General features: G+C 39.1%; 1 protein-coding gene across 1 annotated transcript; it reads right to left on the bottom strand.

Annotated features, from left to right (window-relative positions):
* Nucleotides 1-3,645: 3,645 nt before the first annotated feature.
* On the bottom strand, nt 3,646-26,138 carry LRRC72 (leucine rich repeat containing 72). Its single transcript, XM_089531366.1, has 9 exons — nt 25,898-26,138; nt 24,714-24,787; nt 18,487-18,556; nt 17,388-17,469; nt 16,540-16,653; nt 11,211-11,300; nt 7,172-7,330; nt 5,898-5,925; nt 3,646-3,902 (listed from the first exon to the last, which is right to left on the bottom strand). Exons 1-9 carry the CDS (start codon nt 25,940-25,942, stop codon nt 3,737-3,739), a joined length of 828 nt encoding a protein of 275 aa, XP_089387492.1. The 5' UTR covers nt 25,943-26,138; the 3' UTR covers nt 3,646-3,736.

Genomic DNA, 26,138 nt, shown 5'->3' on the forward strand with positions numbered 1-26,138 from the left:
GCCAAAAACAGCACTTTTGAATGTTGGTGCTGCTAAAAAACAAAACTGTTTTCTCCATTCGCTTTTCTCCAAGATAGTCATGAGACAGTCTGGAATGTGAGAGCAACCACTCTATGATTCAGAAGATTGCTCTGACATAATTCTGTACCATAGAAAACTGCCACAAATGTCTGGTATCTACAGAGGGTCCAGTAATGATGGCAGCAGCAGGAGGGAAACTTAGGGGCTAGAAGCCCAGAGGCAAAATTACAAATGGCATCCGGACCATCTCCCATTCCTCCACTCTGCTGCTATTTTTAAAAAAGCCTTTATGGTCACCCTTTAATACTATTCTCCGTCCCATCAAATGCACAGATGAATGCAAGAATATACAGTTCTACCTCTGCACAGTCCCTCCATGGAAGCAAGAGAAGACAAGTGGGGGCCAACCAGACCGCCTCCCATGGGAGGTCGAGTTCACTTTCTCCTTGCACTCTTTATGCTGGCAGGGAAAGATGTTTGTATTTAAGGAGGCATTTGGTGACAGCAGATAGAGTTTTTGATGGTGTGGGGTGTAATGTTTATGTTTTTTTTTAAAAAAAATCATGTTTTAATTCCTTTTAATGCTGTTTTAACTTGTGTTTTTAAATTAGTTTAATTATTTTTAACTTTTATAATTAGTTTCTTTAAATGGTATTGTGGTTTTAAGGTGTTATGTGCCACCTTGGGTCCCATACCAGGAGAAAAGCAGGATATAATATAATATAATTTGTGTGCAAAGGCAACTTTGCATGACAGCCACTGCACAAATTCTCTCGGTGTGCAAAGGCAAGAAGAGCCACTGTTATGTTCCTCATTCTCCCCTCTTTTGCCCTATGTAGTAAGGATTGGAGGTGTAAGGCACATGGCTTCCAGCAACCCCAAATTTGGGATGTCTCAATTGTTGAATATTGCTTCTGTGCTCATCTTCCAGATCTGTTAAGTAAAGATAAATATTACAAAATACCACTAAGGCATTATGCTATGGACTTCTGTTCAAAGGAAATCAAATCAGAATGAGTGCTACATCCCTGGAACTTCTCACTCACCTCAAGAATTGACACGTGGGGTGGCGACAGATTGTATTGCAAATGCAATGGTGTGCAAAGTGTTGATATATTAGATTTTCTTTTATTTGTGGAAATTTTAATGGGTACACCTTAGAAATGTCACATATGAAGCAGCTTTCAGTTATATGTGCTATTATATCAAAAGAAGTATACCCTATATATGCCAGCTGAGTTGTAACTTGTAATCAGACATTTACTGTCAACACATGAAAACTATGAAACCCTACACACAAACCTTACCTCCAGTGTCCTCATCCCTGCTGTTAACCTTTATGTCTTAATTTCAAAGGTCTCATGGAGGATCCCAAGCATAAATTATCAGAGCTGATAATTGTGGGGGAGGATTCTAAGCATCTTTGGCTAATCAAGAATCCTGTAATCAATGAAAGAAAGCCAGGAGAGAAGTGATGGGGCTACTGTGCACAGAAATTTGTAGGACATAGCTGGGGTCCTTTCCACACACAGGGACACAGCCCTATATGCATGATACATCTGCCAGCCAGAGTTTCTAAAAATTATTTTTAGTTGGACTAAAACTCCCAGAATTCCACATTTGACATAGTTGCTGGCCATATGTGATAGAGTATTCTGTAAAGTAACCTTTCCAAGCATTGCCCTCCAACCACCTTCTTTGAAAACACCACTGTTTGTGCTCTTGCCAGTGTTTATCTCTATTGCCCCTTCTTTTCTTTTCTCCTAGATCACTTTTACTTGCATCCTCTTCTCGCAGAAAAAAAATGGATTCTTTGACTCAAAATTGTTGTTGTCATAAACAAATTTAAAGGCATAAAAAAAACTACTACCATCTCAGTTTTAGGCTGACTAGGACTAGGAACAGGGAACATTCAGAAATGACTAGGCACACATACTATCTAGTTCTAATTAGTGGATTCCAACTGTAGCTTTAAAAAAATCCCTCAACTTAAGTTTGTGAAGATAGCATATAAAAGTAGTTTAGTTGGAGGTGTTCCGCAGTCAAACAGATTTTAAATCCAAATTTCATTCTGTACATAATTGCACTGGGGACACAATGAATCCCTCGTTCAAGCTGTCATGAAACTTTCACTTCTACCTTCAGAAGTCACATTTAACTGCTGCTTAATGAGATACCATGGCAAACACATGCAGGTGTCACTTAAGGGATGGGGGAAACTTCCCATGAACATGACAAGTCTCCTGCCACACACCCTTCTGCCATGACTTGCCATGTTCAGCTTCTAGTTGAGTTTGGAAATTAGATGCAAGGATGTAAATTGGTTGCTGTGGAACATGTTCTCCTTAAAACTTTAGACTTCATACTGGGCTTCTCGCCAGTAAGCAAAACTGAGAAGGGAAGAAAAAGACCACTATTCTTGTATACATGGACAGCGTTAGAAGAAAACCTGCCACACGTCTGCACAATGAGATAAAACCGGGTTACTTAAAATTATTGTGGTGGTATCTTACAGCAGCTTCACTTTAATAATAAGTAATATATTATAACATTTTGTAGACCCCAGGTGTCAGACTTGTATTATTTAACAGTGCCTGTTAAGCACTGATAATAGCACATGCATGTTATCCAGTCATTAAGGTGATCTGTGAAATAAATGTTTTTAATTATAGGTGCTCAGGTGACAACTGTACTACAGGATGTGTCTGGTATAATAAGTTTTATACTTATCGAAGTTAGCTTTGGCAGCAATCTGCACTCTTTTATATGACCTCTGATTGACAAAGCTAACTGCAGCACTCATGTAGTTATTTTAAAAGAATGGCTACTGTGGCTTGGCCACCAAAGAGGTATTAATGCCAGTGATCCCCAAGGCAATTAGTGTTAACAATACTATCAGAAGCAGTTTACCATTATGGTTGTGTGCCAATTAACCAAGAGATGTTAGGAAAAATCCTTTAATTTTCAACTCTGGTATTCATGCTGGCCTTCTGCAGCCCTTACAAAGTCTTAGAGCTAACATTTAGATAACATGGTCAGGTGATACATTGAAATACTGGAATACTTTTACTTGCATAGTATCCGGAGTTGTACATCTAAAGTAAATATATATATTGTGGTTTGAATGTCTACATTTTAAGCATCTTATAAATGTAAGTGTGGGGTTTATAAATAAAGGGCATTACTTTAGACATGATGAAATCTTGATTTGGGATCAGGTTATTTGAAGGATTGCCTGCATTCATATAAACCTACCCAAATCTTGTGCTTGGTGTCTGTGCCAATGTTTGTCCCATCAAGATGCACTAGACTTTGGTGCACAAGAGACAGGACCCTTTCATTTATAAGTTGTATCAGCCCATCCTGTTGGCTGCTGAATGAAGCTTGAAGACTTTCTTATGAATATAATGGTTCACTGCCCTAGCATTGGTTCTGTTGTAATAGCAGAAATATATCTCTAGTGTTAAGATTAAGAGAGGCATCCAGTGCTGTTATCCAGTGTGCACTGCTGTCCCTTCTGCTACTGCTTCTACAGCATTTGCATTTAGTGTAACTATGCTAGCAGAGCTTTTCTTTTTACCTGTTGAAATGATGACACACTACAGGACTTGCTTTAGTCTGAAATGTCTTTAACTGAGGTTCACAAGAACATTTAATAGGAGTAAAGGCAGAAGATGGGTTCCTACAGGATACAGTTTTCAAAGCTAAGATACTTTTATCTGAATTTGATTGTCAGTCTCTCTGGCCTTTTTTCTGGATTGCTGTCAAGGCGTCTTTCTTCGCAGGTAGGCATTTTCCCCCAGTCCACAGTTGAGAACTCCATTACAGAGCGGTTCATGGCCCTCACAAAGACAGCATCTTCTGGATTTTCAAATGGAATTCTTCAAAAGACCCCCCCCCCCCCGCAAATCCACAATTAGCAAAGGACAAAACATTTTCCAATACTGCAAGGAAACTGATATATAAATAGCAGATTTCTTACACTAATTATATCGCACCTAAAGCATGAGATAATTTTGTCCTGCATTGGAGTGCCACATAGATACATTTGTACCACATATGAAAAATACAAGTCAAAGTTGGTAGAAGCAAAACAAAATGGTATCGAAGCCAAGTAACTACTGATGAGTATCTGTAAAGCTTACTGTTTCTAACAATGAAGCGCATGGAACTTCAAAGTGCTTAATTCTGAATCTCACACAAAGGTCAAGTCACTGCTTTCTAAAATAATGCCACTAAAGAAAACTAGAAGCTAGATTGTCCTTGATAATGTCTTTATGCCAGTCTTCCCAATCTGGTACCCTAGATAACATTATTCTGAGCCATCATGACTGGCCTCCAAAAAACCTACAATCCAGATGCAGTAAATAGTGCTGCACCCTCATTTGGGGCATATTGGCCCTGTCCAGATGGGCCATTTTGTACATACTCCATATGTACAGTGGACCCTTGTTATCCGCTGGGGTTTGGTTCCAAGATCCCCCGTGGATAACAAAATCCGTGGATGCTCAAGTCCCATTAAATATAGTGACATAGCAAAATGGTGTCCCTTATAAAAAATGGCAAATCAATGTTTGATATTTGAAATTTATACTTTTTTTTAACATTTTCAAACCGTGTATGCTTGAATCCGTGTATAAGAAATCCGTGTATCTCTTGTAGGTGCCCGCAACCCTAGTACTTACGGAGTACGTACAAAATGGTGGCGCCCTGTTCACACGGGCGCTGCCATTTTGATGTAACGGCCATGTCATGTCCAAACGGCGCAGTGCGGCTGTTACATCTTGGCACCGCTGAAGGGCGCTTGTGGCGCCCTTTCAGTGGCGCCAGAAGGAGCTCCGTTTTGGAGCTCCTTCTGCCGCCCGTATCGCTGGCATGGTCTTTAAATGGCTGTGCCAGCAATACAGAGAGAACGGGGCCGAGTGGCCCCTTTCTCTCTCTCCCTGCCGCTGTTGGGGTGTCCTTGGGGCATCAAGCCCCAAGTACATCCCTTTCCAGGTCATGGGGAAGCGGCCTTTTGCCGCTTCCCCGAGGCCAGGAAAAGCAGTGGACCGGGGCCTGTGAGCCTGCCGCTGTGGCAGCTCAGGCCCCGATCAGTCGGGGAAAGGGGCGGTCTGTACACCGCCATTGTGAGCCCTGTGGGGTTTTTCATGCTGGATGCAATGTTTAGGCTATTTATTTAGGCTTGTATAAAGAGAAAGGTTTCCTCTTCCCAGTTGTGTGCCTTCAAGTCTTTCCCCACTTATGGGAATCCTAAGGCAAACTTTTTGCAGGATTTACCTGGCAAGCTTTATTATGAGTGGGTTTGCCTTTGCCTTGCCCTGAGGTTGAGACTGTGTGACTTGTCCAAAGTCACCCAGTGGGTTTCTGTTCTGCTCACCCAAGCAGAGATTTGAACTCTTCTCCAGATACAACATACAAACCACTCTATCACATTGGCTTTGTCTCTACAGGTACAAAGACTACTACCTATAAGTGGAATTGTGGTTGGTCATTATACTTTTCTTGTATACATTTTGATTTTATATGGAATTGTCACTGAGTTATACTTCATTGCTCCACACCTCTCTGTTTCTTATAGCAAAACCCAGATTTTGTCAGTTTCACTGACACATCTGAATACTGAAATCTGATAAAATTTTGATAAAAATGTACTGAAACAAAGTTCAGATGGGCAAATGTGTTCATTTTGCTTCCATCTACATTTTGTGAATTTTTGTAAATTCTAACCAAAACATGACAATTTATGTATTTGTAGAACTAAGCAAGAAGCTGATTGGACAGTAGCTCTGTTAGTTTTTAAAGTGCTAGTCTCATTTGGTTTTACATATACTGCTGTAATTGAATTTTAAGAAGATGATGATCAGACTACTTACTTAACCAGGTGATTTCCAAATTCACAACCTAAACCAGGGTTACAAAAAGTTATTAATGTCTATATGTCACTTTGTTCAAGGAATATAGCATTCAAAATAACTAAAGGTAATTTTAAGCATAACTGATTTTAAATAGCAAGGGTTGAAAATGGGCAGTTTGGTATATTGAATGAATCTATACTTCAAACATTTTTCCTAGGCTCTATTTGTTATGGCATATACAGTTATTTGACTTTTTTCTTCTTGAACACAAAGGCCTGAATCATATTGGTTAGCCCCAAATACAGTAGACCCACTGAATTCATTACTCAATGATGACGTAATACTTAGGTAAATGGTTAAGTGAGTCTACGTGGGTCTAACAAGAGAGGTCAGGCCCCAAGTACCTTTATTTCTCCATACACCCTTTAAATAAGGTAGGACATCATTCATTTTTCTGCCTAAATCAAAGGGCAGGTTAGTACCTAAGGTTTTATCTACCAAAGCTGAGCAGACTGGAAATTGAATCTTATTTCAACATTAGCAGAGGTGTCTGGTGGTTAATCTACTCTGACTTTTAAAAAAGATATCCAAGGTGCTGAATCTGGGGTGCTATGATTTAGCATAGGATAGCTCCTTTACGGTGTCAGCTAAAACCTAGTTTGGATTCACCACCTATTGACATGGGAGAAACCAGCGACTTCTGGACACTAGCAACAGGCCAGCAACTTATAGTGGGATACACAGGCCAAATCACATGGCAAATACAGCTCTATTCATTTTGCACCCCCTAAAAAAGTATGGCCTGACACAGTCTAATAGTAGAGACAAAGAGCAATGAGTAGTAAAATAAGATTTCTAATTATGTATGTTGGTTAATTAGAAATGCCTAGTGGGTCTAATACCACATTCATTTAAAAAAAGGGAAAAAAGCGACACCCTGGCCCAAGACTTGGAGAGAGGAACTAGAAGGAAGGTGTCTGTATTTGTGCAGCATGTTTCATAAGCATTCTTTTCAAAAACTTCAATACTGAAGATCAGGAAAAGCAAAGAATGTTTAAATTGTTGAGTGACTCAGCACGGTTGTGTTTTTTAAAGGGGAAAAAACACATTTTACCTAGATGTATAAAACAACAGTTAATATAAATCACAGCACACCATTAGAGAATCTTGAACTAGACATCTTAAAAATAAGGAAAGTATACAAGTTTGTAGGCATCAGAAGCACTACTTTAGTTTAGGAATGAGTATGAATTACTTGCCTGTTTTTATGTTCCCAAATGACAGTTACATACCTGGAGGCAATTGCAAGATTTTGGTGGGTGTCAGGCTAAATCCTGGTTTAGGCAACAATGGGACATCAACTCTCTTTCCAAATCCTATAGACTGGAGAACAAGTGTCTTCTCATGGTTGTAGATATGCAGAGCCGATTCTCTTTCTTTTGTTGTTACTTCTGTAAAATATGTTGTCTTTTAATTTTCTAAAGCCTCAGCTGAACAATCTGCCAATGTACTGGAAAATAGGCTCAACGTGACACCAATTTAAGGTCACTAGGCTTATCCGCTGAAATAGGATATGAACAGATTCGCTGGGTCTTACAGAATCTTGAACATGGAACATGATAAATGATAAACACAAATGAAAATATAAGACTTTCAAAATTCCAGAACCAGTAGAAAAGAATAACTGTTCTAGGTAAAAAAAAGCCAATTATGGACCAATGATTTTTTTTTATATCAGTGGTATTAGTACATACAGTCGCAGTATGCTTTCTACTGGAAAACTGACAGATTTTCATCAAGATGGTGATACTACACAGCTCTATGTCCCCTGTAATATCTGAATCAGGTATGATCATACAAATCAGAATCTGGATTCCTGAATGGGCCTAATAGGAGTCATACAATGTGGGTTACATTGGTTTTTATGTTAAACGATGTAATGAGGGGCCCTTTTGCACCACACATTTATAGCAACATGATGTGGAGAGAAGGCAGAATCCTTTTGGCACCCTGGAAAGGATGTGATAGCCATGGTGCCATGGCTATATGGTGCTTCTTTGGCACTGCGTCATGTGGACAGTGCTGGAGGAGCATCATGTCATTCAGTGCCATGGCGCCATGGGGGTGGAGCTGGAGCGTGTGTCATGTAGATGCTATGCCCCGACTCCACCCCAGGCCAGCCCAAAGTGCTGATCTGCACAGGGCCTAAGAAAGTACATTCAAAAAGTGGAACAAGTAACACCATTATACGAATTAACAATTGTCTAATCCATCATCTACTAGTGAAATATTATTTTAAATCATCTTGTAAATAAAGTTCTATTTTCATTTTAGCAAGAGCTTGTCTGCACTTTGAGTATATATCCACACTACTAATATAACGCATTTTAAAACAAAGTCTAGAGAAATTTTAAAAAGGGTCAGTAACAAATTGGTGTCAGCAAGGGGATAGAAAAACCCCTTTGGGCTGCCACAATAGGAAAATAGTTGGGTGAATGGGACACATGATTCCACTTTTACTGTCACGGTTCCATCCTATGGAATCTTGGACTTTGTAGTTTGGGGAGTCACTGGGGCTCTATGGGTGAGAATTCTTAATAACCATCCTTAAACTGCATATCCCAGCATTGCACAAGATGGAACTTCAGATGCATGCAGAGTCTTGTATACTTCCCGTGATACTTTTGACATTTCTCCCAGCAGAACCGTCCCTTGCTGTGTTGCAAATTGCCTTTGAAACACTCCTAACTTGGTCTAGAGTTTGTGATATAATTGATTTGTTTAGGGAATGGTAAAGTGAATTTCCATTGCTGTTGTATGAATGGCTTTTCATTTCATAGGCTACCAAGTCTAGTCTGAAAAAAAAAAACTAGATGATTTTTTTCTCTGCACAGAAAATAATTAATGTAAATATTACAAAGATAGTTATGAAAGGCACTCCAAAGAACTTTGAACCCAATGCAACCTGTTTAGCACATTTTAAAATGATCAGTTTCTGTGAGAGAGTTGCTGTTTAACTTTCACTGGCTTTTTAATTTTTATGTAACATTTATGTAACACCCTCCATAATATCTCCCCCAAGGCAATTACTCATTTGTGCTGCTGCAACCAAACCGAAGTTCCTTTAACCCAATTTTGTACTGCATTAACCCAATTTACCCAACATATGACTACTCCAGAAAGACTGGATAAGAATCTTTTAAGACAAACAGGGCTGGAAGTTACAAGGAAAACACTGTTCAGATTTAAAAACAGTCAGGGCTTAGAACAGGGGCACCTGGAGGGTTTGCATTATTGAAATTCAAAGGACTGAGGGCCCATACAGACTGGAGGACTGGAGCGTGGCTTTGGCGCGGTTTCTGGCCTCTTAGGATACATGCATCATTTAAACAGCATACCTCCAGAGTGACCCAGCAGCTTTATTTTGGCCTGTCTGTATGGGGCCTGAATTACTCAAGAAGAGAAACCAGAAGTTCTTCTGATGGAACAAAGTATAGACTGTCTTCTTTCAGTGGTTGTGGCTGAGAGATTGTTTTTCAATTTGGTCCCCAGGAATACTCGTTGCTAATCCAGGACCTAGGCTGCATTTGCACTGCATATATAATGTAGTTTGACACCAGTTTAACTGCCATGGCTCAGTGCTATGGAATTCTGGGAATTATAATTTGTTGTGGCACCAGAGCTCCCGGACGCAGAAGACCTAAAGTCTCACAAAGCTATAATCTCCAGAATTCCATAGCACTGAGCAATGACAGTTAAAGTGGTGTCAAACTGGATTATTTCTGCAGTGCAGATGCATCCCTAATCACATTAAGAGAGCATGTGAAGCTCTCTAGTGGCATCATTTAGGCATACACAGGCAATGGTGTCATTCACATTCTTCTAAGCAAATTTTAAAGGCGCTATCCAATGTCCTTACCCCTTACCCCTAAGTTAAGGGAATGGCTCCTTTAACATTCAGACTGAATGGGTTCACTGTACTTATTAATCTATTTAACACTGCCTGTAAAATAATTTATGTCCAAAACATGCTGCAGAAATAATCCAGTATGATACTGCTTTAACTGCCCTGGTTCAATGCTAGGGACTTCCGGAAATTGTAGTTTCGTGAGACATTTAGCATTCTCTGTCAGGGAGCTGTGGTGCACAATAAACTACAGTTCTCAGGATTCCCTAGCACTAAACCAAGTCAGCTAAAGCAGTGTCAGACTGGATTATTTCTGCACTGTGTTTTGGACCTTTGTTCAAATTTCAGGGCTGCTTCCATATTTTCTGATTAGGCAAATCACAAAAATGGCTGCAGAAAAGCAATACCATTTGCCCAAGTCTAGCCAAAATGGGAAATTAAAATTAGCAATGACCTTTTATGATTTCATACAAACACATACGTACCTTGATTGCTCCCTGTGACCAGCCATAGTCAACAGTTTGGCTGAAATATTTTGAACCCACTGAAATGTCTGAACACTTTCCAAAGGTAGCCCCATGTAGACGTAATGGTGCAAATGCAGAGCCAGCCATTGTTGAACCTTGGAATCCACACTCAGAGCTGAATTTAGGGAGAAACTTAACTTTTAGGGAGAGCGCAATCCCACCCAGCACTCATTGAATCCTTATGCCCTGATCTGCCTTTCAACTAACCAGGAACACCTCTCTGGATTAAGCTTACATTTGTTTCAACTCACTGTGGGGTTGTTAAACAATGAATCAATGTTTTAAATTAGAAATGCTTGTGCTATGAGCAGTGCTCTGTGAAAGGTCACTGCCCATTTTGGAGATATTCAGATTTTACATCATCATCAGTTTGTTTGGTTTTTTCCACTCAAATTCTCCCTATTCTTTCTTTTCATGTTTTCTTTTTTCTCTTTGCCCATTGTATGTTTGTCAAGTAAGGAGAGCACTTCATGCATCTAGTTCATGACAACTTATATCATAATAAATGTGTTAGTTGTGAAGGGGCAACAATACTCTTTCTTATTTTCTGCTGCTATCAACTAATGTCTGGACATTGAAAGAAATCAGCTATTACAATTGCACTTAACTAGGCTAGGTATGCAAATCCACATCTAAGCAGCTTTCTTAAATACTTTTATAGAAGATAAATGAAATCTAGTAATGGGCAAGTATAAATCTTCAGAATTAGGGTTTCTCAAATTTAAAGGGATAGAGAGAGAAAATGAAAATGAAAACAAGCAGTAACTTTTCCTGCACATGAAAGCTTAAGAGACAGCTTTACCGAATTGTCATGAGAACAATGCCATTGCAAACAATTCTAATAATAATAATAATAAATAAATAATTTTCTATTAAGAAAAGAAAAACAGTGTTTACCTTTTCTGTCAAGCAGTGTTACTGAAGGAATGTGGTATATTACATACAGGCGGTATCTACAATCTTGTGACAAAGGGTTATTAAACAGGTCTGTATTAAATGAAACAAAAAGAACAATAGCCAAAGTTGTGATTAAAAAACTTGGCAACCTCTTCTTCAAAAGACATTTGACAAACACAATCTCCTAGTTTGTATTCAGAAAGTACCTCCTTCCTGAACATTGTGGCCTATTATGAGGTGCATAGGGGAAACAAACCTGAATGTCTTCTGATGCCGCATTGTGTGATGATGAGTCTTTGAAGTTCATGTTTATTCTCTATAACTAACTGGAGGAAAAACCTTTGCAACTCTGATCTGGGATGTAATCTGCAAGTTTCCATCATGCATTGCTGGTGTATCTTTCCTTCCTACGTTAATACAACCTGTCTAGTCCCAGCAAATTCTAGGCATATCTTGCAGTCAGAAACTATGGACATAACAGAACTGTGACTTATTTGCTCCCAAATGAAAAATTTTGTGACTGGTCAGTCCAGTCAAAATAGTCTTCATCCAACTTGGGCAAATCTGAAGCATTCAAAATACCAAAGTGCTCTAAATGTTAAATTCAGTTTGGGGAGAGGGCATGTCTATCAAAACAAACACAGTGAATTTGATTAATTTCAGATTAATGAAAGAAAACAGACATTTCTTTGACATATTATTACTGACAGTAGTTTTGTAGAATTCCCAGATCAATGGACCTGGGTCATCTTGTCCAGTCCTCAGTGAGGTGGAAGAATCTCAGGGCGAGAGCACTACCTTGAGCATATGTGTGAGTGAATCTCTCTCTCTCTCTCTCTCTCTCTCTCTCTCTCTCTCTCAATAAGTCTCTCTCTCTCTCAATCTCTCTGTTCATTCCTCTTTTGTTATACTCTGTGGGAGGGAGGCTGAGAAAGTGTGACTTTCCCAAATGCCACATGCTGTGTGATGTGATTAATACTACATATATGTTTAATCACATCACCGGGGTGTCCGTTGTAACATCATGATATGGACACCATGACTATTTACTTCATTCATTCATTCATTCATTCATTCATTCATTCATTCATTCAACATCATCAATATCATCTTGGAAGCTAAGCAGGGTCAGACCTGGTTAGTACTTGGATGAGAGACTGCCAACAAATAACAGGTTCTGTAAGCTGTATTTCAAATGAAGGAACTGGCAAAACCATTTGGACATTCTTTCCTTTAAAAATAACTATGGAAATCATAGCAACGCCATAAACTGAAGGCACATGCACACTTTCTTCCACAGTCCTATCTCAGCCCAATGACATCTTACAAAATATCTTGATATGATATGATAATGCTGCATTGTACTGTTGGTACTTCCATGTAAAAACAATCCCGCTCACTTGCAATACCACTAAAATGTTACAAGTCATGGCATTTCCCTGGTAGAGGAGATTTCTTCTGAAACAAAAAGAAACAACCACTGTCTTCCATTAAACATACAATAATAAGGAGATCTCCCTCAACACCCATAGCATTTTGACACCTTTCCCAAACTCTATGGACAAGCTAGGATCCAAAAGCCACATAATTACAAATGATCTGCTTCTTGGATCTATGGCTACCAGTTTTAGCTTCCTTAATTTATTCTGACCTATCGATTCAATAGAGAAAAAGAAGACAAGAAATCCACTCAATGCTAAGACACAGTGACAAGGATGCCTTGCATTTTGGACATACATGATTCATTTAAATGAATCAGTAGCTTGATTTAATAATGGACAAATCTGCATATAAACAATAATCCTGTGCAATATCATTAATCTTTTAGAGAACATGTACTTTTGTGAATTCTTTCCTTGCCAAAAAATAAAAAGATTTTTTACTCTAATTAACTGCATTCAAAGAGCCACAAGATGGCAGCAGCAGAAAGAGCAACACTGTCGTAGGAATCAAGTAGATATTCTATAACGTCTCCAGAAATAGCTAATATTGATACAAATCAATATTTATTCTGCATACACAGAATAAATCCCTGCATACATAACATGCTACCTATTAAATGGAGTGGGCTGATAAGGAAGACACCTGGTTTTTCCATTAAACATAATTTGCCAGACTTCAGTTAGGCCTACTGAAACCAATGTAACAAGTTAGTCATGTTGACTTCAATCAGGACTAAGCATAGCAATATTTACACACTTAGCCCTCTTGTATCCATGGTTTCTACAGCTACAGATGCAACCATGCATTGCTTGGAAATATTTTGTTGTTGCTGCTGCTGTGTGCCTCCAAGTCATTTTTGACTTATGGCGACCCTAAGGTGATCCTATCATAGGGTTTACCTGGCAAGTTTCTTCAGAGGAGGTTTGCATTTGCCATTGCCTTCCTCTGAGGCTGAGAGACTTCCCAAGGTCACTCAGTGGGTTTTTATGTTCGACTGGGGAATTGAATCCTGGTCTCCAGAGTCATAGTCCAAGGCTCAAAGTACTACACCATGCTGACTCATTGGAAATATTCTCTTCCTCCAAAATAATCCAAAAAGCAAAGTTGATTTTGCCATTTTATTTAAGTGACACTGTTTTACTAAACCATTATCTATAATGGGACTTGAGGATCCATGGATTTTGGTATCCATAGAGGGTCCTGGAACCAAACTCCAATGGATACCAAGGACCTACTATACTGGGTTAGTAGGATTTTATGCTGATTTTATTCATTTTGTTTACTTGTACACATTAGCTTTTAGTGTTCTATGTTATTTTCAGTCAGCAAGTAAATCCTGGCCAATCTCTCATTGGCTGGCATTAACTACTCTGGTAGGGATGGCAGGTGTGAAAACAGCAATAGAAGAAACAATGTAATGAAGTGGAAGAGGAGGAAGGTTTTGTTACTACCTCTGTTGCTGTCTAGACAGGAAGGTGACAGCTTGCCTGCAGGCTATCTTTGCAGTGCCTGGATTCCTGATGCTCTCGGAAGACTGTCTTGGAAAATCACCCATCCCACTCCTAGAGCAACTTTCGCACCAAACATCCAGCTGAGAGCCAAGCAGCGCAGAGCTGGCAGTTTCCTCTCTGGCTAGAGATGACTTTTATTGCTTTCTACCTTCCCATCACTGTGCAACCCTGAAAAAAAGGTGCACTGGAGTAACTGACTATTACATTGACATAGTGTGCCATAGGGTTCCAGCCATTATTAGCAAGCAAACTATGGTAGCATCCAACACTGGACTTGTATTGCTCGGACAGATTAATCTGACATTGGTACACACCAACAACTGTTCTCAAGGCCAGGAGCCTTCAAGGTCTGCAAGGAAAATGGAATTCTGCTGATTCCTCAATTCCAGCTATGTACTGGATATAAGTGTGTCTCTAGAATCAATCTAAAGTGTGTGTGTGTGTGTGTGTGTGTGTGTGTGTGTGTGTTGTGTGTCTTAATTTTTTTTCCAGCTTATGGCACCTCAAGGCAAACATATTACAGGGTTTCCTTGGCAGGTTTCTTCAGAGGGAGTTTACCATTGCCATCCTCTGAGGCTGAGAGACCGTGACTTGTTCAAGATCACCCTGTGGATTTTCATGGCAGAGCAGGGATTCAAACCCTACTTTCCAGAATCATAGTCTGAAGCTCAAACCACTACACCAGTCTGGCTTTCAATCATTCTAAAGCATGCTCTGTGCAAAATAAATTCTAGCTAGGTTGTACTTTACATCCTCATCTATAAAACAGAAATAGTTATTTCTTTTCTATACTTTTTAGGGCTGGCTGCCCTTGTTCCCTGTGGGCCTATCTTGACCTAAAGCATTTATAACCAGACAACATTAGCTCTGTGCCATTTATTTCTTTTCAGTAGAATCCCTGTGGCAGCTGATATGCTTTATATTTATAAAGAAAAAGTATATAATCCAAATTAAGAGTTGGGGTTATTATTTAATTCAAATCTCAAATTTCTTCCACAATTTGGATGCAAGGTGGCGTCCAAAATTGTTAAAAAAGATGTTCTAATAAAAACACAATAAATTATCCTTACTGAAATATAAATTAAATTAATTATACCTTTAAAACACAAATGAAATTAAAAGACTCAAAATAAGACTAAATCAAAATTAAAATATTATGTCCAGAATTTCCTTTTTGAAACCTCTGACAAGAAAAGGTAAGCAGTTGCTGAAGGCTTGTGTGAACAGAAAGGCCTTTCCCTGCCAGTAGGACAATGAAGGAAGGGGCTAGTTCAACTTCCTTGGAAGGGAATTCATAATCTAGGAGTGACCACTGAAAAGATCAATTGAGGCATTGTGTGTGTGCACACATGCATGTGCATGTGCCTTCAAAGTAGCCTGACAGCTTATGTTAACTGCATGAATTTCATAGAGTTTTGTTAGGCAAGAAATAGACTTTCCAGAATCCCATGGCATTGAGCCATGGCAGTTAAACTGGTGTCAAACTAGATTATTTCTGCAGTGCGGATGCAGCACTGCAGTTTCCCAGCATCTACTTGGGCTAATGTGAAAGTCTGACTAATGACAGGGTCACCCCTGACATCAACCCCCAAATCTATAAAATATTATTGGACAATTGATAGGCTTATCAATCTGAGAAACTGGAAGCTGGCCCAGTATCATATATGATCATTTCAAACTAAGCATTAAAATCACATTTTTTAAAGTGTAGCCTGTAATGAAACATTTTAGAGTAATGTGACTGGCATAGGATCCTCTGACATTTGCCTTGCTTTCAACTTCAACTTGGCTCAGCTTCAGGCTCAAGTCATCTTTACATTTCTTGTCATCAAACATTCAGCCTGCAATCCGCCAGTTGGATGATATTAAAACACCTCCACTAATTACTTGACTGAGGCATTAAATTAGTTCCTACTTCTGAAAAGTTCTGAAAGCCTAATATGATCTATGAGTGCATTCCTTTAGGGGGGAAATGGAGAAAAGATTGCTTACACTTTCACTTTCCACAGGTTAGCATATATAATCCTATTGCCCTGGAGGCAATTTCATACGGCAAAACTTTGTGGCGCCAGCACTGTCTTACTTATCTTCATATGAAATTTCAGAGTCTCGGGCATTTTCATCTATACTTTGCTTTGCTCAGTATAGGTTTTTTTCCCCCTCTTTCATTTGTTTGTTTAATGGATACACTAGTTAAAACCTATACTGGAATGTTTAATTATAGAATCTATTTGCTCAGCAGAAGACGCTTTTTAAAAAAGTTTTGAATTATTTGACTCCATCCTCTTATTCAAAACTGTTTTCAATAAAATGCAAAGTGGGGGAGGCTGTCAATATTGTTCTACGATGAGGGCAGAGGAGAAAGAGATTATTACTTAAGGTCTGTAAGCTTTGTATTTTATGTAGCTCTTTCACAGTTGTTTCCAGTTTTTTCAGCTGGTTGTTGTGTAGTAGCAGAATCTTCAAGGAATGTATATGTTTCAGAGCACCTGTAAATGACAGCAACAATTATCTCTTGGTCTGAATTTGCCTTTCCTGTGCTGTAACAGTTCAACATGGTTAAACATTCCCAAGCAGCATGACAATCTATTTATTATTATTATTATTATTATTATTATTATTATTACTTCTCCTCTAATAATGACACTCAAAGTGGCTAACAATATATTTAAAACAATACAAATTAAACACACTGCAAAATCAATAAAAGCATGTATGTTAAAATGTATATATGTCCACACGTTAAAACCTTTGTTATTTGTTTTTAAAAGTAATTAAACAATTCACAGAGTTAAAACATGAAACATTAAAAATATTAATATACATTAAAAGACTGCATATAGTATACCAACCTTAAAAATAAAATTGTGCAGTATTAAAAGCCCAACCCTTCTGGCACAGCAATGTTTTGACCTGCCATCAGAAGGAGGAGGCCATCCTGACCTCTCAGTGGTAATTTCAAAGTTTGGGAGCACCCACCAAAAAAGGCCCTTTCCAAATGAAAATCTGATCCCCTCTAACATTTCTCAGATGAAAAGCAGGACACACATGACCAAGAAATATCAGATCAAGACAGCAGAGGTTATTAATGGGGAAGAACAAATAAGTTAGGAGAGGCTGCAACGGTTTGCTTTCCCCTGAGTCTACTGGGAAGGGCAAGATGCTGATACCACCTCTGTATTCCAAGAGACCCAATTCAAGAGAAATAATGTTAATGCAGTACCTGCTATATTTCTGATCTCATTGTTGTTGAGGTATAGTTCTGCCAAGAAACAGTTATGCTTCAAGAAAGCCAGATCTTGAATCTAAAAGGTGAGAAGTTGAATAGTACTATTATGTCATTATACTGGTGAGGAATATCTTATACCTATCTACAGGCGTTGTGGATTTAAATCAAGTGAGTAACTGGGGAAGGCTAGGGGCCACAGTAGCCCTCCAGGAGACCTGAAACCCTCCCCAGAAATAATAATTTAAAAATATTTTGTCCCCAAATAGCCTCTAGGAGGAATGGGGTCATTTTCACCATGTTTTAGGCCTTTTGGGGCCATTTTAGGACCAAGAGAGACCTTTTTAAACAACACTGATTGAACTAGAAGTTTAATAAAAGACCTCTACTCTGTTTAAATTGGCCAGGGCTGGGAGAATGTGGCAAAATTGCCCTCTTATTCTCACAGGATATTTGGGAGCAATGCTTTTATTTAAATTAATGGAAAATTAAAATACATTCAACTGGACAGTACATTTTGGCATTTCCATAGTAAATTTAATCAACTCAAGGATTGACACAGGAACCTGTAATGCTCCAGATGTTGTTTATTTGCAGCTCTCATGATTCCCCACACAGGACTCATGGAAGTTAGAAGGTGTACAGACTGGCCGTTAAGGCAAATGCCCTTACTCCAACCCCAGGCCGGCATGACACTGCGCACTGCAACACATGGTGGGCAGTGTTATGGTGCTCCTCTGGCGCTGTATCTATATGACACAGTACCCAAGGAGCACCGAAAAGCTGTGGCACTGGCAGCTATGGCGCCCTTTCCATAGTGCAGAAAGGAGCGTTTTTTGTAGCTTCTTTTTGCACCACAGAAAGGAAAGATTGGGGCCATGGTGTGTGATTGCCGCAACCCCAATCTGCCACTTGAAGGGGCTGCTGCAGGCTTCCTCTTAGGGGTGGTCTATACAGTCCCTTATTCTCCACCAAAATCTGGAGAACCACACATCCCACACAACTGATCCAGGATTTCTTTAATATTTTTACTTCTCCCTGTCCCAAGAATCCAGCCAAAGGTAGAAACACATGCAAACATTATTTTTTTTCTTACCTTATTATTATTTAGCCACAAGTATGTTAGCATATGAAATCGTGATAAATCAGGAACTTCTTTTAATCCTCTGGAACAAAATGTATATAACTTCAGCATCTAATACAGTTTGAACTCAACTTTACTACTCCTTTCCACCTCAATCCAAGGAGGCTGTCCTAGTCCTAAACCAGTGTTTGTCATCAGTAATGGACTGGATGAGGGCAAACAAACTGAAACTTAATCCAGGCAAGACAGAAGTGCTCCTGGTCAGTTGGAAAGCAGAATAGGGAATAGGGATCCAGCCTGTGTTAGATGGGGTTACACTCCCCCTGAAGACACAGGTTTCCAGTTTGCAAGTACTCTTGGACTCAGCTTTGAATCTGGAGGCCCATGTCTCTGCAGTGACCAGGAGTGCCTTTGCACATTGTTATTATGATTATTTTTATTATCATTATCAATATTAGGCTTTATTTATAGAGTGCTGTAAATTTACACAGTGCTGTACATACAATCAGTTAAAAATAAAATAAAATAAACCTGCCTAAGGTGTACTTTCTACAAAATATTAATTTAACATAACACATATTAGTACATATTAACATTAAATAATAAAATATAGCAAGCAACAAATAAAAAATAAACCTACGATAACAATCAAGTCATGTCAGAGGACTTTTCCCTGAACAGTATTGTCTTTAACTCAGCTTTAAAGCTAGGTAAAGAGGTGATGAGCTGTGCTTGGGAGGGAAGGAGGTTCCATGAGTGAGGAGCGGGCAGTGAAAAGGGGCAGATCCTGGATGGAGAAAAGAAAATCCTTGGCTGGGACAACAGTCCTTGATTCCCAGAATAGAGGGAGCGAATGGGAAGGTAAGGGAAAAGAAGCTCCGATAAATAAGGAGGGGCCAGCCTATGCAGAGCTTTAAAAGTCATCAACAGCAGTTTGTAACAAATACGGAAAGGGATGGGGAGCCAATAAAGGCATGACAATAAAGGAGAAATATGGTCAAAGTGGTGAGCAGAACTGATGACGTGTGCAGCTGAATGCTGGACAGAAATTAAAGGAAGGAGATGAGAAAGAGGAAGCCCCACCAGAAGGACATTTAATTTATTTATTTTTATTTTATTTATTTTATTTAAAGCTTGTGTTCAGCTGCTTCTGTTGCTTGAGATGCTGGATCTGGCTTCAGTGGTACATTCCTTGATTGCATCTCATTTGGGCTACTGTAACGGGCTCTATGTAGGGCTGCCATTGAAGAGTGTTCAGAAACTTCAGCTGGTCCAAAGAGCTGCAGCCAGGCTGTTAACTGGGGCAGGTTACAGAGACCACACAATGCCCCTATTGAAACAGCTCCACTGGCTGCCAATTTGTTCCCAGGCACAATACAAAGTGTTCGTTATGACCTCTATCTATATGGCTCAAGTCCATGCTGTTTGGCAGACTGTATCTCCTTGTATGAACTGGCCTGGGCCCTGAGATCCTCTAGAGAGGCCCTTCTCTCCATCCCACCCCCATCACAAGCATGGTTGGTGGAGACATGAGAGAGGGCCTTCTTGGTGGCTGCCCCTAGATCTGGAACTCCCTTCCCAGGGACTCCTGAATGCCTCTATCCATGTCAGCCTTCCACCAGCAAGCTAAGACCTATCTGTTTAGACAGACTTTTAAAACAGAATAGCTGTAAATGGCCTGGGATGTTGTTTCATTTTAAAATGTTTTATACTGTTTTATCTTTTTAAAATGCATTTTGTTCTTTTAATAGTTATCTATTTTAACACCGTAATAATTTAATTCCTTTTAATGTACCTCTTTTCTATGTTTTTAATTGTATTGTTTTTTTAATATTATGAAGCTGCTCTGAGTCCCAGTCCTGGGAAACGAGCAGGATACAAACAACAACAACAACAACAACAACAACACTTAGATATTATACCATAATACTTCACATAAAAGCACTTTTCAGAATATCAGAATATCACTGGCACTAAATAAATGAATTTAAGTACCTCCCCCCTCCTAATTCTTAGCTCATTTTTGGTGAAAAAGCCTATTGCTGGTAGCCCTGTATGGGCAATTATAGCTTTGCTCAATAAGCCAAAAAATGTCCAAGACTTTTATGTGCAATACAGCCTCTTCATTCTTCTCCTCACAGCATGAGTAAACCAGGAATCATCATATGAATATGTTTCCCTGTTTTTTCCACATTGGGAAACTGTGATGACCAGCTTCCAATGAAGCCCGGTTTTTAAGTGATGGTTTGATGATAGTTTACTATCCAGTTGAAGAAGGCATAGTTCCGCAGCTCCCATTTAGACTGAGGGCTTGAGGGTTTTTGTCATTAGTTAGTTAATCAGTATCTTGTTGGCAGTCTCTGTTACGAACATCTAGTTACCTGGGCCTCCAACATATGAATCATGGTAAAGTCCAAAGTTGGAGTCCCACAAGGTGGGACAGAAGGAAGTCCTAGAGTAGTTTTATTTGTAACACAGGGGCATGCTGCAGATGACAAAAAGAAAAAATTCCTATCTTCCCACACAGAAAGTGTGTCATATTTTTCTTCTTCAAGAGTAAAAACATAATTTAAATTGGTTTCATTTTTTTCTGTACCTGCAGGCCTTGCATGATTCTTTTGATGATCAGACTGCAATTTTCAAGCAGCTTACTCTTGAGACAGCCCACTAAAATCAATGGGACAAATCTGGAGAAACTCATCAGAGGATTGTGCTCAAAGGCATTTAATTTATTCCATTTTAAATTCAATTCTAACCATTTTTAACCCCACTCTTTGTGCATTGTGTTTAGTCTCTGCACATCTTTATAAACTAAGATTTCTGGGGCCTCCAGGATTTTTTCCCCTATTTACTGCTAAACTAATCAGTTTCCTTAACATGACAGATTTGTGAAGAAGAATTTCCTATGCTTGACTGGTAGTACTGGCAATGTTACTGCAAAGACATTAACATACCCTCCAACATTTCACAGATAAAAACAGAGACACATGTCTCCAAGCAACATCAGAATGTGGTCAAGATGGCAAAAGTTATTAATGAGGAAGAACATACAAGATAGGAGAGGCTTCAGCAGCTTGCTTTTGCCTGAGCCCGCTAAGAAGGGCAAATTTCTTCAATTGCTTCTCCCTCTGCTGAGGTGAGTGCAAACTTTGATCTCAAGTTTGCAGCAATTTAAGTAAGCTAAGGATGAAGGAGGAGAGTGTGAGGAGGAGGAAAAGGAAACTGACTTTTTAAAAGCAGCTCAAAAGTGGAATGACAGAGGATTAATCAGGGCTGTACCTGCCAAATAGGGACAGTTGCAGTTTATGCATTAATGGTAAAACATTTTTGTTCCAGACTCATTCCATCAACAGAAAATCAGGATTTGAGTGTCATGTTCTTCAACTAGCAACTCTTGGTTTAGAGGAATGAAAACCTCTGGGACTTGTCTGCTTTTGTTTTATCAAAATATATTGCCACAATATAAATGTTGGATTTTTTTTATGGACAACATGGCTATCTCTGCTCTGTTAATCATATTCAATAAATTATTTTTGACCAAAAATTATAAAGCAAGATAAACAACTCTTACTTGGAAATCATGTGCTTACTAGGTTAATCAAGAAGGAATTCATTGAATTTGACAGCACTTCCACGTGATTTTTTTTTCTGGTTGTGTATATATCATATTATAACTGAACTCTTACTTATAGAAATCACCAAATAAATTGGCAATACCACATTGGTTGGGGTAGGAAATTTGCAGGGATTAAGTGCCTCACTGCTTTATACATCCACTGGATCTCCCTTCTTCCACTGCTGCCACTGAAATTGTCATTAGCACCCACTGGGTGATCCTGGGCAAGTCACAATCTCTCAGCCTCAGAGGATGGCAATGGCAAATCCCGTCTGAAGAAACTTGCCAAGAAAACTCAATGAAAACTCTAAGTCAGAAATGGTGGTCGGGATGAGAAACAAAGTATTTTTCACATTCTGTCAAGGCAATGCTCCAACTGCCTTGGTTCCAAATAAAATACAAGGGCACCTCCTTTTTACAAAGTCTTTTAATGCCCATTCATTGCCCTATTTTCCTCTTCTCTTTTGCCTATCTGTATGTTTGTTTTAGCAGTACTGGCACTGGGAAGATGGAGAAGAAGAGCTGAAGAAACTCAGATTTCGGGTGTCAGGTTGTAGCAGTGGATCTGTAGTAAACAATGTAAGAAAGCTGAGCTAAGGAAAAGTGGGATTCTGCTCTAGCTGATCTTAGGGTAACTATCAATAGAACTTATGGGGCAGGATGGGTAATAACTCTGTGAAAATAAAATAAAATAAAAACCTGTCCATTTAAAAGAGAGAGGCAAAAAGGAACCCCAGGGAGAAGTTTAAATGAGGTCCAAGCCACCACATTCCGAAAGGAGAGGCTGGGGTTGTTTGTTGTGATGTGAAAAAAGTCTTAGAAGAAGTAGTATCTGGAGAGGATCTAATTTTTATATAATCAGCTAGTGAACTGACACCTGATCTAACTAAAGGGTTGTTGCGTTAGAACTTGATTAGGGCATTTTCTATCTGTTACTATAATAAAAGTCACAGTTTGTTTTCATATACATTAGGCCCTTGGTATCCACTGGGGTTTGGTTCCACGATCCCCTGTGGATACCAAAATCCAAGAGCGTTTAAGTCCCATTAAATGCAATGGCATGGTAAAATGGTTTTTCTTATATAAATTGGCAAAATAAAATTGTCCTTTTTGGAATTTATATTTTTTTTAAAAATATATTCAGACCATGGATGTTTGAATCTGTGGATATGAAGGGGTGATTGTAATCACTAAGACTTCTGTGTGATATATTATTCAGAAACATACTAGCAACTATACTGGACATTGGAGTAAGCATTGGGGTTCCTAGACCTCTGACACAAAGGGGGTGTCTGATGAGGGTTTGTTGTTGTGTGCCTTCAAGTTATTTTTGACATTGTGACCCTAAGGCAAACCTATCGTTTTCTTGGCAGGTTTCTTCAGAGAGGGTTTGCCATTGCCATCCTCAGAGGCTGAGAGAGGTAGGTAGGAGATAATGCTGAGGAAAGGATAGGAGCAAGACTTTTCATTAAGGTGAGACTGAGAGCGAGTCTAAGGAAGAACAAGGGACTGTCTTTGCCTGTCACACTTCCCTTACCAGTTACCTCCAGCATGTTTTAAAAGCATAAAAAAGCATATACCTGGCCACAAAAATGGAAATCATAAGAACAATGAAAAGTGGGGAGAGAAAAAGTCACCTGTGGTACAGACAAATTTGCTAGGTGGGTAGTAGAACATGCTGCAAACCATCCCAGGCATAAAATACTGTTTGAAAACACTGAAATTCTGGACCATGCCAACCACTACCATGTCAGGATGCATAGGGAAGCCATTGAAATCCACAAACATCTGGATAATTTCAACCAGAAAGAAGAAACCCTTAAAGTGAACAAAATTTGGCTACCAGTCCTGAGGAATAGCAAAATGAGGACTCAGCAAATGCAAATGAGAAACCACTCAGAGTCAGGGGCTTTCCCAGCAGATAATGATCACCAATTAGCAGACACTAATCCTCTTTTGCATTAGCCTCCCAGCCTGAGGCCTGCCATCAACACAGAACAAGACACATGCAGATCACTCCAGTATTCCCAGGCTCACCCAGTGTGTGTGTGTGTGTGTATACACCCACCCACACACACCCACACCCACCCACACACACACACACACACACACACTTTTTTCAAGGCAAGCATTCTCTGAAGATGCCAGCCACAGATGCTGGCAAACGTCAGGAAGAAAATCTTCTAGAACATGGCCACATAGCCCGAAAAAACCACAAAAAAACTTGCTAGGTGGGATTTTGCATGACTTCACGACCCTTTCTTACACCTTGCAGCTGTTTGGATCAGCTGAAGTTTCCAAACACTCCTGATCTGTTCCTATTCTAGATTAAAACATTAATGTTGCATTATTTGTTAAATTTTGAAGTTTAGGATAAAGAGGCTTAACATGGAGCAACACTGGATCAATATAAGAAAAACTAAACAGTGAATCTATACCTTACCATTTCTTAAGAAACAAGAAAAATGTTTTAATATTCACAGTAATGAAAAGAAATTTATGTTTTTCTATAGTTAAAGATTTTAACAAATGAGCTTTCCACTTGACCCATATAAAAGTGTTAGTCAATAATTTGGGGACAGGTTAAACAAGCATCAATCAAACTAACAACTCTTGTACTTACTTTCCACCAAGGTACAAATCTGTGACTTCTTTATCTGTCCTAAAGCCACATACCTTCAACTGTTCTTCTAAAATCTGAAAATAGATTGTCAAGTGTGTCAGATATAACTGAACTATAATCAAACAATTACATTGAACTGTAATCAAAGAAAATCTGTTTGTATATATGAAAGCAGAAGGGAGAAATTAGAGAATCTGTTTCTTTATCTATTTTTAGATGGCTTGATATTACAGTCTAGTTCTTAACCTTGTTACTTCATTTAGCTTCAGTACCTGCATTACAACATTTTTATGAAAAAGAAAGTAAATGCCTTGAGGCTATATTGGCTTCTGGAAGATAGAAGGGTAAAATGTAGATACAAACATTGTGATCTAGCTCTCAGCTATTAATTTTTTGTCTTTATCTTGTGTAGAGATGGATGTCTAACAAATCTCTTCTAATCCTGAGTAAATAAGATGAAGTAATGGAGAAAAGACAGTCCATAGAGCCTGCGAAGATGTAATTCTCCCTGTCCTCATGGAGCTAGTGGTCATATACTTGCTGGCAAAATCTATCTTGGAATTTATTATTTAATATACTACCCACCAATTTTCTATTTATCATTTTTTAACAAATCCAGGTAGAGTTGTGGGGTCTCAAGATCAGCTATTTCAGAAGAGATCAGTCATTTGTATCCTTTCCAGTCTAATAGATGGCTTGGATCTAGGACAGGTAATTTCGTTGTTGATCTGATGAATGATTTATGCCAAGAAATGGATGGTGGAGCATTACATATTAGTTCTCTTGGATAGCTCAGCTGTTTTGATACCATCAGTTAAATAATCATACAGACTACCTTTCCAGGTTTGGCTTAGAAAATAATGTTATTCCCCCAGGTTCTGTGTGGAAAGGTAATCCCAGATGTTCATTTTGAGAACCTCTTGTATCACCTTGTGGCATTCTGGTTCTCTTGAACAGGCATCTGGAGGCTGTTTTAGTATGGATGATGGCAAATAAGCTGAAAGTTATTCCAAATAAGGCAAGATACAGAACTATGAGAACTAATTACTTCTTAAAAGTAAATTCCCAAGGTCTGAATTATGGGCTCCATCCCCATCTTTCATGCTCTACTATCTTTCAGAAGAGACTGGCAATGGAAAGACAAAATGAAGAAAGCTTCCCTGCAGAGGATTCGAATTACTCACCTTTTTGCCCTTGAGGTTCTCATTATCATATAATGTAGCTGCCATTTTGGCGCACAGTTTCTTAAGCTACCATCATATTAAAACCTGCTACTGTGGAAATGTCAATTAAAAAAGGAAGGTGTGATAAAGAAATAGCTAAGTTTGTGTTTTGGCAACTGGGCCTAAAGAGCTGTTTATCAAGAGGGAGGCCCTTCCTCCAGAATGGAATCAGCATGGGGCAGGTAGGGGAGTGCCGTCTCCA

The sequence above is a fragment of the Sceloporus occidentalis genome, unplaced genomic scaffold (genome assembly GCF_023333645.1).
Source record: "Sceloporus occidentalis isolate IW3139 unplaced genomic scaffold, rSceOcc1.0.p SCAF_7, whole genome shotgun sequence".
In the NCBI taxonomy this organism is placed as follows: domain Eukaryota; kingdom Metazoa; phylum Chordata; class Lepidosauria; order Squamata; family Phrynosomatidae; genus Sceloporus; species Sceloporus occidentalis.

What these genes read in the sequence shown, in the direction of transcription:
- LRRC72 (XM_089531366.1), bottom strand. Translation starts at nt 25,942, where the DNA reads ATGGCAGCTACATTATATGATAATGAGAACCTCAAGGGCAAAAAG. An exon ending in AGAACCTCAAGGGCAAAAAG is followed by an intron (nt 24,788 to 25,897) that starts GTGAGTAATTCG and finishes ATCTATTTTCAG; the next exon opens with ATTTTAGAAGAACAGTTGAA. An exon ending in TGTGGCTAAATAATAATAAG is followed by an intron (nt 17,470 to 18,486) that starts GTAAGAAAAAAA and finishes CTCACCTTTTAG; the next exon opens with ATTCAAGATCTGGCTTTCTT.